Source organism: Charadrius vociferus, unplaced genomic scaffold (genome assembly GCF_000708025.1).
Source record: "Charadrius vociferus isolate BGI_N301 unplaced genomic scaffold, ASM70802v2 scaffold63, whole genome shotgun sequence".
NCBI lineage: Eukaryota > Metazoa > Chordata > Aves > Charadriiformes > Charadriidae > Charadrius > Charadrius vociferus.
The window spans coordinates 1329712-1341768 of record NW_009647579.1 but is presented as its reverse complement, the minus strand read 5'-3'; the positions used below and the strand labels follow the sequence as shown (position 1 = coordinate 1341768).

The following is a 12057-nucleotide window of genomic DNA, read 5'->3' as shown; positions in this document are numbered from 1 at the left end:
ACTAGATTTGCTTTGTGAACACCAGAACGTGCCGCAGGCAGGAATCCCCCTCCTTACTCCACAACAATTGCATTCAGGGTGATTTTATTTCTGCACAGCTCAGTTTTTTCTCAAGGATGCAGCGTTTGCTGTTAGCTTAACACCGGCTGCTCCTTGGGTACGTGTAGTCAAGAGAAGAAGCAGCACTCTAGAAAGTGAAGTGGGTCTCTGGAGGTTATCTGCTCAGGCTGTAAAGTCTTCGTGCCATGAAGTTTCTCATTCCTCCTCACTCAGAAAAGGACACTTCAAATTATAACCAACAGCAGTTTGTCTGAACTTGCATATTGTCAAAGAAAACATCTTCAGAAATGAAATAGCAAGATCTCTTGGAACTACAGCAGTCTGTCTGCTGCAGACCCGGCGATTTCACTCCTTGTGAAGGGGAAAAAAAGCAAGTGGTTCTGAAATGAAGTGACCGCTTGATGTTAGCTCTCTATCATTAAAAAATTCCTTAGGGCTCACAATGCCTTTCTTATGCTACTGACTGATACTTAAGCAGTGAGAACAAATATATTTTTTGGGTAAAATCGGAACAAAATGGCATTTGTAGCAGTAGTTTAGGAGTTGTCTTTTTGTTGTGATGGAAATTTGTATTGAGCCAAACAATAGTCACATTGCTAGGAAAATAAATGTTAAGTGAAGCATGAACAAATTTAATTACTTTCGTCTAGTACTTAAAGTGAAAGAACTAATTCCACGCTATTTTTCCTAGGGAAAATACTTACTGTAAACTACATAACATTTGCATCTATATTTCACGTTTATTTACATGTAACCCTCTTTGTTAATACATACAAATAAAAGTTAAAGGATATTTCCTTTCACATCACAAGTACACAAAAGCACTGATTCATTGAGCTGAACTTGATTTTGGGAACATGTTTCAAATTAAAGTAATTACACTTTTTTTCTCTCTGAGACTTTTGTAAGTAATATCAACCCTGCAGTAAACAGTAAAAGAAAAAAAAAACCTTTAGCAGGCATCGGCTGAGGGGTTAATATGTTGCTCAAGTTCAATTTAATTGTGCTTCCACGTTCATGTTGTGCTCACAGAAAGGCTTAGCTTGAAGGGAGCCTGGGCTTGACTGAGAGCACGGAGCCTGTGTGTAGCTGTGGAGCAGCGCAGGCAGCTCCAGCCTTCAGAGATGGGCTCCATGAAGGTGCACACCACTGGGGAATCGAGACTTGACTACTATGTCTCTTACGTTCACTGCTATAGCGTAGGTCTATTCAGCTGTTTTTCTGCATGCTTATTTTCTCATTCTAGTAGTTCTTGCATTGTATTCTGTTCGTACTAACGTCAGTTTATTTTTATGTTAAAGTGTCAGCATAGCTCTGGGGTATTTTCTTCTTTTTATTTTTCTTTGCTATAAAATAAGCAGGTAGTAAAAACATGCTCATTATCTACAAATATAATGGTTTATATGAATGTTTTCAGTCATAGGCTTTCAGTGTTCTGAAGCTCTGAAGACCCAAGTATTTAGAATTCATGTTTATGCTTTATTTCAGATCCTTTGAGTTTTTACAGCAATATACTTAAATATCCATCATTCTTCTAAAATCTGTGAAGCAAAGCTTACAAGTGTCTCTTCCATTTCCTGGCATCACTGTAAGATGCCTCAAAAGAAGGAGCATTGTGTGGTTTACATGACTAGAAATAGTTTAGGTGATAGTAATTCTTATTTAAATAAGTTTATTGTGCTTGCACTTCTTAAACTAAGCTTAAACTGCATCTATATGTAGGTTGCACCATACCTCAGAATGGATGCAGGCTGAGTTTAGATATAGGGAGAATTATCGTTTTGTAGTTCCAGTATTTATAAGCATTTAGATATTTTTCTAAAAGTCATGATTCTGGATTCTTGCATTATACACAGATTTCATAATAAGAAGACATATATCTAAAATGGTGTTACTGTTTTATGCATACTGTAGATGTGGAAAATTGATTTAAAATCTATTTGGCATTTATTAAAAGTAGTCTTTTTAAAATGTTTAACTGTTTAATGTTTTAATGTTTAACTTAACTTTTAACTGTTTTGATGTTTTGGCATGAGATGCTTTTCAAGCACGTTTAAGCTTATCTCTCCCTAAATAACGAATTCAGAAATACAGTTATTAGTCATATGACATTTTTTTCTCACTGAGGGACTTCTACAGCTCTATTATTTCAGCATTTGAAAGCACCTGTGTGTCATCTCAATGCTGTGTCAGAGACAGGGGCATCATTAATTGTCTCTTGAGATGCTATTTAGGACACGGCACTGGTGTATTAGTGCCTTGTGCCATCTTGAAAACATTGCAGGTGTTATTATGCCTCAAAGCACAGCTGCACAGAATTATCATGTTAATTTGAAGTAATCTTGTGCATTTACAGGAAAGCCTATTTAAAGACTTGCTTGGGATTATTATGTAATTATGTTGCTCCATGCACTGTGTGTCACTGGTTTGGTAACTAACCATGGGACTGATAATGTCTCATCTTTCTCAAGCCTACAAGATAAAATTTAAGCAAGGAGGGCATCAAAGATTAAATTTTGGAGAGAAAGTATCTGAATAAGAAACAACTTCTTTTGCAAACTTCTAGCGTAATCTGTAGAATAGAATTAGAGGCAAACACAGTAGCATTAGTCTCTTTTCTTCCCCTACTTCAAAGAAACCATAACAAAATAGAAAAACCTGAGTAGAAACAACAGATGTCCTCTTGCAGAACAGCATGAATAATTCAATGATGCGGGTTTGATCAATGTTATTCCTATGGAACTGCTGCCTAAACATCTCTCGCATGTTGTATCTGTTCTGTTAGACGCCGTCATCTTCCAGTGTCTTTCATGAAAACAAAATTTTCTAAAAGGTACAGGGTAAATGCACATAAATATTAACACCCATGTGAGAGAATATACGTATTTTTTTGCAGTTACAGGTACGTTAGGCAAAGACATCTGTGCATAGCAAATAATGACACTCTGTGTTGGAAAGTTAGAGGCGAACAGAACTGAACAATTTTGTATTCTGCAATTTAGTGGCATTATTAAACACATTTTCTTAGAAATGTGATCCACCTGACTGATTTTTAACAGCCTTGTGAACCAGGCAGGTTTTCGGTCTGGTGAGCTGAGATAGATATTAGATGTATATACGATGGCAGAACTGGCCCCTTGCTTCTTGAAATGATGTGAATTGTATTTTGGTCCTCAATAAACAGCGCATAAATAAGTGGAAATGTGAATAATAAATACTGATTTAGGGAAAAATGTTAAAGGTGTTTTTTACTGTTTAAATGGCATCAAATAATCTTGAAGGTTCCTTTAAGGAAAGGCGAGAATGCTCCGGACGTTGGAAAATCTTTAGGAATTAAGAACCTGCCATAAAGAATAAGGATATAAGGGAGACTAGAGAGAGCGTGACCCTTTCAGTAATCTTTACTAACCAAAGGAAATGTTACGAAAGTTCTTATATCGGTCTTTAGTGTCTACTCGTTGTTCCGTTTGGGGAAAGTAAAGAGGATTTAGCTGTGATTTCCTTTCCTCTGCAGCTCTCATAAGCCATGCTCAAAGACTGTGAGGAAGTACTTCCTGTATAATACTCAAACTTGATTTTTATTTTTGAAAGTCATTGTATCATGATGCTTCAGGAATGTGGCTAGTCCTGAATATGTAACAACAACAAAAGGTCTTATAAAGTTCTACTTAGGGAAATAATTGCCTCCTAAGAACTTAAGCAGTCATAGTAAAAAAGAAACAAGCACGTCTCTGGCAAATGTAGACAAATCGTTATCCAGGCTGTCTTTTTGAAAAGTCCCATCTACTCACGGTTTGTTGTTGTTTTTTTTTTTTTCCTAAGAGAAGAAATTATCTCAAATTTAAATGTAGCAGTTTTTAGAACTTCACAAGTGGAGAAAAACATATACTCCCATTGCCCTCTTGTGTGTTATAGTGCCTCTAACGTTCTTGCTGGGTGGACTAAATCAGGCAACATTATATAGGGGAATGTGTATGAGAAGGACCCTACTTCCCTGTACAGTAATGGAGAGGTGTGGGGAAGGTTGGGTTGAAATTTGTGTGTGTTCTTTTATTTGAGAGATCTTTGATTTGGTTCTGAAGTGCTTGAAGGTAAAGTCAAATATTTTATGAGTCCATGCTACCTCTACAATCTTCACAGAAGATATTAAATGTGGTTCAGATGAGGGATTTTCCTACTGACATACACATACCAATTTCTGCATTTTTACGTCAGCCCCACTTCAGTGGTAGCTGACTGATCTAATGAAGGACTGTTTATCAGTAGGAGCTCAGTGTGAGGATTTGTCTCACTATGTGGCATTTTCCTGTCACTAAAAATGTTCTTAGAATACTTTCAGCACTTTTAGATTACACCAGGTAAAATGAGATAGTATGTGGGAGTAGTAATCTTAACGACAGAGTTCACAAAATTGTTGTAGGTACTTCTTGAGGAATATCTTAATTCTGCAGCCCGGTGTTGCTTGTAGAACCTGTGGCTTCTGTACTGGCTGTGAGTGAATAAAGCCGATCGGTTTAGTTTAACTAACATATACTTTTACTTATGGTGATCCAGGTTTCAGTCTGTTAACTGTGTCATTGCAAGAGGTCTGTTACATGAAAATGAGTATTACTGAAGAGATGAGATGATAAAAGCTGCCTGTTTTCTCTTCAGTAAAGAAGGAGTAATTCACCAGGAAGTAAATCAGAAAGCAGTTGGAAATGTAATCAAGATTAAATTACTATGGAATGTGTTGCTGCCAAACACATGGCTTTTCTCAGCTTTTAGGCATGTATTTGTGGGACTCTGTCGCTATTTGGCAGACAGGAATATAAGCTAGTAGTTTTTGCCGGAGTTAAAATTTATAATACAGCTGTCTGAGCGTGTTGTGCTCACAGAAAGGCTTAGCTTGAAGGGAGCCTGGGCTTGACTGAGAGCACGGAGCCTGTGTGTAGCTGTGGAGCAGCGCAGGCAGCTCCAGCCTTCAGAGATGGGCTCCATGAAGGTGCACACCACTGGGGAATCGAGACTTGACTACTATGTCTCTTACGTTCACTGCTATAGCGTAGGTCTATTCAGCTGTTTTTCTGCATGCTTATTTTCTCATTCTAGTAGTTCTTGCATTGTATTCTGTTCGTGCTAATGTCAGTTTATAAGTGTCAGCATAGCTTTGGGGTATTTTCTTCCTTTTATTTTTCTTTGCTATAAAATAAGCAGGTAGTGAGCGTGAAATGCAACTATTCTTGCAGATGATTGAATAACCAAAATATAATAGTAATCCTCTGCTAAATAAATATTGCCTTTGCCTCTGCTAAATAAATAGGCGGCTTTGGTCTTTTACTTTGAAATCTGTACCTTAAAGTGTTAATTTTACTTCCCTTTAGCACCTTACAAAATGATGACATTAGCAGCCTTGCTAGCTAAGGTCTTGACTATGCAATTAGCATAAGAAGTGGGAGAAAGCACAGTGTATTCATGAAACGTATGTTGTATATTATTAACTCACTAGTAAATGATTTTTAGAGCCTTGTTCAATTATAGCATAACTCTCAAAGTTCATCCCTGAGGAAGAAGGTATAATTACCAAATACATATAGCTAATATGATGAGTCAAGCGCCACTTTCAGGAAGTCAGATACTGCTATGAGTGAATCCTGAAGAGAAGCTTGTAGAAAATCTACACCATTAGATACAAAGCTTTTTGGTTCATCCCTTCCTGGGTTCTGATTGCCCACACTGTATAAATGCCATTTTGCTCCCCAGCAAACCAACTGTTTTTGATTTGAGCTGAAACTTGACCGCAATGCTGTGGTGTACTCCAGGGAGTGTGTGTGATAGGCAGCGTGAATGGGACCAAGCCACGTTTGGTGTCCTCCAAGGTCCTTCAGCTCCTTCTGGAGCTCTGAAACACACAAAATTCTCTACGCATCTGCGTGCCACCCCAGGGTGAGTAACGTGCAATGTCATGCCACAGAAGGACAGCTCTGATGGGCTGGGACAGCGCTCATCTGCATCAAAAAAATGCAGAAAAATAATAAATCAGGCTTTTATATCGTAATCAAGAATTGAGCAAATTGCTGTGTGTGATTATTAGTGTTGTAAGTGTAGTGTTAGTAACGGGCTAAACAAACAAGTCTTTGATTTCTTCTGAACCTGAGGAGATTAAAAGAAGAGTTAGGAAGAACAAGATTGCATTTTTTGCTTCATACTATGACAGCCAGAGTTAAAAGAGGAAAAATACCTCCGTTTTGAAGTAAGGCTGGCCCATACAAAGCACTGAATTCTTGCCCTGAGCGTGAAGGCTGTTTCCTCTCTAATGTGCAGGGCTGTCCTTGGCCATTTCAGCCTTCTCCTTTTTTCCTACAGGTTGCTTGTGGAAGCAGGCTTGAGAGGAATGTGAACCGATATGTGCTGAGGTCCATGCTACTGTAGCTAGATGGTTTTCTGTCCTAAGTCAAAGCTTTCAGTGAAATATCTGTATATGCCAGTGCAGTGCAGATGAGCTGGAATTATTTCACTGCTTTCTTTTCCATCTGAGCTCTGCTAAAACTGCTGTTGCTATAGCAAAGATCTCCTTGTGTTTCCTTGGTGGACACAGGCTGCAAACATGTTTTTAACATTAAATATACATCTCATTGAAATGCATTTTATTATCGTTCTTGCTGATTACTTGCTGATACTTTATTATAAGATGAATTTTATTTCCTTAGGGTTCCATAAACATCAGTGTTCTTTTAGTCAGGATCTGCGCTGTAATAATAAAGACATGATCACCTCAGCAGGGCTGTACTGGAATGTAAGCCTTTTATTAATAACAGCAAAGGGACATATAATAGGATGCACCTTCTCTGGATGTCAGGATACAAAAACTTGTTTACTGTCCTTTAAAATAAATTTACACGCCTGTAATTAAAGAACGAAAAAGAATTTGCATTCCTAATGTATTATGATATTGTCATTGATTTAGGCAGGACTAAGGACACTTCATGATATTGGCCCTGAAATACGCCGAGCTATATCCTGTGACTTGCAAGATGATGAACCAGACGAAAACAATCCAGAGGAGGAGGAAGATGTTTATAAAGTAATGTCAGAACACAGCTATGTGAATTGTTTTATCATATAATATGAGATTAAAGAATGATCTTATCCCTGAATATGGAGTAATAATAATAATAATAAAAACTCCACTCCCTCAAACCAGAAGAATATAAATACTTTATAAATAAGCATATTTTATATATAAAAGGACACTTTCCATCTCATCATAAATTTAGGAAGCAGTTCCTGCAGGGTGATTCTCCTGCCCCTAATTCTTTCTCATTAATTCTTATTTTTTTCTTAAGCAAATCCTAAGACAAGGTATGAACCGTGCCATCTCAAATTTTGATAGTGGCAAGGTTAAACTGGAAGCGTGTTAACTGCTGCAGTGGGAGATAGGAGGAAGAGAATGAAATTCTGTGCAGCCAAACCACAACAGACACAGAGCTGCATATTTTAAAATGAGTGCCTGGAATTACACAGAAGTCAACTAAATATAAATGCCATTTCCAGTTTCCTGTGAGAGATAGCAATAAGAACCAATCAGAAAAAGGACTAGTTTTCCTCTTTTATGCTATAGATATTCATTCAAATGGTGAACACTGTAAAGTTGGTATTATAATCAGGAGCAATGTGCAAACCATTTGTCAGCCAGCAAGAAAGCTTAATTTTTCACAAGCATTTCAGAAGAAGCAGATGTAAAAGCATGCTTCTGCAGTAGTTGTGTCCTCTGCAAAAAAGGAGGATGTGGCACTGGAGACAGTGCTGCAGCTACCATCAGTAGATGCATTTCTCTGCCAACCATCATTACCCTCCTGTCTTCCCTAGATTGAGCTTCAAGACAGACTGCTGTCATCCAAGACCCACACCTGGCTAGACAGGGAGGCTACATAATCTGGGTCAGATGTAAAAGCGAGCTGCATGTCATAGTCATAACTTAGCACTTCATTCTCTCTTTCACCATCCATTACACCCTTCAGGGCTGATAAAGAGTTACTACTCTTTCTCGTACCTCTGCAAGAAGAAAGAATGGAAGCACTGAAGCTTAATGTTACCTACCTGAGATATGCTTGCAAGCTGTTGCATGGCACTCCATCCTGTCTGAGTGACGCCTGTTGCAAACCGATGCTCTGGGAGAATAGGAGAGAATTCCACCAAAGTGCTCTCAAAAATTAAGCAGACACGTCCCTTTCTGAGGAAGTTGGTGCATGTTCATGTACGGGAATCTGGGTTTCTCCTGCATAATAAAACGTGGAGAAAGCTGGATGTCACGTTTAGTTGTATGGAAAAAGAATAACGATCACAGCATAATGTTGATTTGACTCTGAAATACAAATATTGTCATTATCACAGTCACATCTCTATCACTTCAGGAGATCCCATCTGAAGCATCGTAAAATTAGAAAGAAAACCACAGATTATTTGAATTGCTACTTTTGAATGCATGTAGGGGAGAAAAGTAAGTTATCACTCTCAAAAATATGTTCTGTTAAGGTGTCTGATGTAACTTTTTCTTTCTCTTCCCCTAAAACAGAGGAATGGTGCCCTCTTTGGCAACCACATAAACCATATTAGCAGTGACAGACGAGATTCATTTCAACAGATCAACACCACACACCGTCCCTTACATGTTCAGCGGCCTTCCATTCCATCTGCAAGCGATACTGAGAAAAATATATATCCTCAGGCAGGAAATTCTGTGTACCACAATCATCACCATCACAACTCAGTAGGAAAGCAAGTTCCAAACTCAACAAATGCCAATCTCAATAATGCCAACGTGTCCAAAGTTGTTCATGGAAAACACACAAATTTTGGAAATCATGAGCATAGATCTGAAAACGGTTACCATTCTTACTCCAGAACTGATCATGAGAAGCGTAGAAGGCCAAGCAGTAGGAGGTAAACTTAAATATATATTTGCTTTTAAATATATTTCTATATTATAAATATACTATAAGAAAACTTATGCTACATGAAACTAATTTGTATATTTAGCTTCATTTCTATTGCTTACTGATGTATGAAACCTATTTAAAATATAGCTCTGATGTATGAGAAATGTAAATAACTTTAATAAGGTTTGAAAGTAGTAGTTTTCTTTAAAGTGAAATTATTAGTTACAGTACAGACATAATCACCAATGAATTTCTCTAAACTACCTGATTTTAAAATATTTTTCTTGTTATTTTCTTGGCTTACCTGGATAGAACGCGCTACTATGAAACATATATTAGGTGAGTTGATATTGTTCTGATATAATTGAAGAGAACAAAATAGTTTTGGTGGGTTTTTTTCTATTTTTGTTCCTTTTTTCCTTTTTTTCCTTTTTTCCTTTTTTTTTTTCCTTTTACAGTACGATTTTCAGAATTAACTATATGACAATGCATATGCTGAATAACTTAAGTGACAATTTCTAAGTCAAATTTTCCACTGCCTGTTCTAAAAGGATAAATTTCTGGTAAAGTTCAAAATGATTCAAGCCATTTTAAAAGTCCAGGCAGGTTTGTGCAGTTTTGAACAGACAAAACATCACACCTGATCACAGCCGTTGTTTAAAATTTACTTGTAAAGACTGGAAGAAACACTGGGTTTAGCTTTGTTAAATAAAATGTGTACAGTTCCATTTATAGGGGACTTAAAATCTTTCCTGGTCTTATGTCTGAATATTTTCTTAGACAGCTTTTATAAAGAGGATATATTATGTTATTTGAAGTGCATTGCTAAATGTACCTTCAGTGCTAGTTTGTAATGTCTAGATTTGCACATCCACTTCAGATTTTTCTTGGAAAAAACTTGGTGAGCGCTCCTTAATATTTTAGCCATTTGGCAAACTTCAGACATTTGAGAGAGGCTGTGTTTCTTCAAAGTACTCTGAATTCATATTTTGTAAAAAATGTCTTAAATGTATTCGACTTCACTGAGCATCCCCATATTAATTATTTTCCTGTTTGTACCATAAGGAAATAAAGGGAGGTCATCTTTAAGAAACAGGTAAAATAGTCATGTTCTGAACTGCAGTTCTACACAATTTACTATAACACCACATTCTGACAACAAGAGAGTTGCTAATGCTTGTCTTTTTTGTTTGTTTGTTTTTGTTTTTTAACCTTGGAAGCCCATTAAAAGAACTGTGTATAAAATATACACTATATAATTTATATAAATAAAAAATAAGTATTTGTTTGCTACTTGCAGATCTGACTCTGGTGATGGGCGTCGACCTACTATTTGCCGCGAAGAACGTGAAGTTCAAGACTATTGCAATGATGATCATTATTTAGGAGAGCAGGAATATTTTAGTGGAGAAGAATATTATGAGGAAGACAGTATGTTGTCAGGAAACAGGTAAGGATATTTTTTTAGCTGGGAAAATATTTCAATAAACTAGGTATATCTCTGTAAAGGCTTCACTATGCACGCTTATACTGAAAATTCTCTGTGAAGTTAATACTCCACAACTGCTGGCAAGTGAAATGGTGAATAGAAGAGTGTGTCTACCAAAGATCTTTTGTATTCGGCATCATGTGCTGACTCCAGCAAAAGTTCCGTACCAAATTCAAGGGAAAGCACAAAGTTCCTTTGAACTGAGTATAAACTAGACAGTGCATAAACAAAGAAACATTTCATTTATATATAAAATTTCACATACAGTGGAAGACGGATCAAGCTCAGGTAGGGGAACTTTTAGAAATGGTTATCTTCTTTTAATTTAACTTAGAAAGGTGAAACTGGTATGGACTGAGATCATAAGGTAGCACTAGCTGGGCCAATAAAGAATTGGACAACTTCCTTTTGAAAATTCTCATTATACCTCTTTATTAACAATCCTCCTCTTGGCACCATTTTTTGTCTCCTTAGTACAAACACTTAACCGTGTCATAGTTGTCCTGGCCTTTATGTGTTTGAAATTGATGTTTTTAAAGTTTTATTCACAATGGAAATTTTTTATTCATAATGGAAATGCCATCAATTGAATTTTAGTCAACAACTAGCATTTCTTACAAATTTGTATTACTGCATGATGTCCAAATTTGTATTGATCTGAGGCTCCTTGCTGTGCTTGCAGTGTTCTAGTTTAGTAACCTGGTTCTTCTCAGTTTTCTAACTCATTTCTCTTTTCTCTGGCCAAAACTTGGCATAGTGTCCTGGTTAATTATAGTATTTCTGTCCAGTGGGCTTTTTCCAAGGCCCACTAGTGTTTTTTAACAACTCTTTCCTGTTCCTGTGTATTTAACTCCTGTGATCTTTGCATTCAGTATCTTAACTTCAGATTTAAGATGAAAAAAGGCTGTGATTTAATATTGGTAAATTTAAGATTTTCTCTGCAATTTTTTCATGCAGTTTCTTCAGAAATGGACTGGTGTGGATTTTCCTAACTTTAGAAGAGTGGCTCCCAAATTAGTTCAGCTTTGAGCAGTACCAGATTAGTTTGATTTAAGCACTGTGCTGCTGGATTTAGGCAGTGATGGCTTCAGCAGCAGGGCAGGTCCTAATTTCATGCTGGGACTACTCCTGTACATAAAGAATGGGTTTCCAGTTGTTCAGGCAATGTTTGGTGCTATTTTGTGAGGAAGTCCTGATATTTCTGATTTAGTCTTTAAAATGTGAGATCGTTCCAGTGTTTTCTGACTATCAACTTGTCATGGAACAGAACCTGTATTTGGTAGTACTGAAAGGCTTCCTATTTAAAAAAAAATAAAATTAAATGCACCTTTTACCTAAACATCTCGTGATTTTTTTTTAATTCCATAATATTAATCTTCTAATCATGATTTATAAAGACATATACATTTACAAGACGTTGAGTAGATTGTGTTCATCTTCCTTATAATAGCTGTGTTTCCTTTCTGCTGAATAAATTCAGTAAGTTCTCAAAAATATCCTCCACTTCTGTCAATAATTTTTATTTGGAAGTCCAACCCAGAAGTAGAGGGATTTATTGCCATTTTATCTTAGATCCCTAAGTGCATATGC

General features: G+C 36.8%; 1 protein-coding gene across 1 annotated transcript in view; it reads left to right on the top strand.

The window, feature by feature from the left end:
- CACNA1D (calcium channel, voltage-dependent, L type, alpha 1D subunit) overlaps window positions 1–12057 on the top strand; it is a 199321-nt gene that overhangs the window by 178117 nt on the left and 9147 nt on the right. Inside the window, 3 exon segments of the mRNA XM_009880937.1 lie at window positions 7007–7123; window positions 8615–8982; window positions 10279–10428. Of these exon segments, the coding sequence (XP_009879239.1) occupies window positions 7007–7123; window positions 8615–8982; window positions 10279–10428 (635 nt within the window).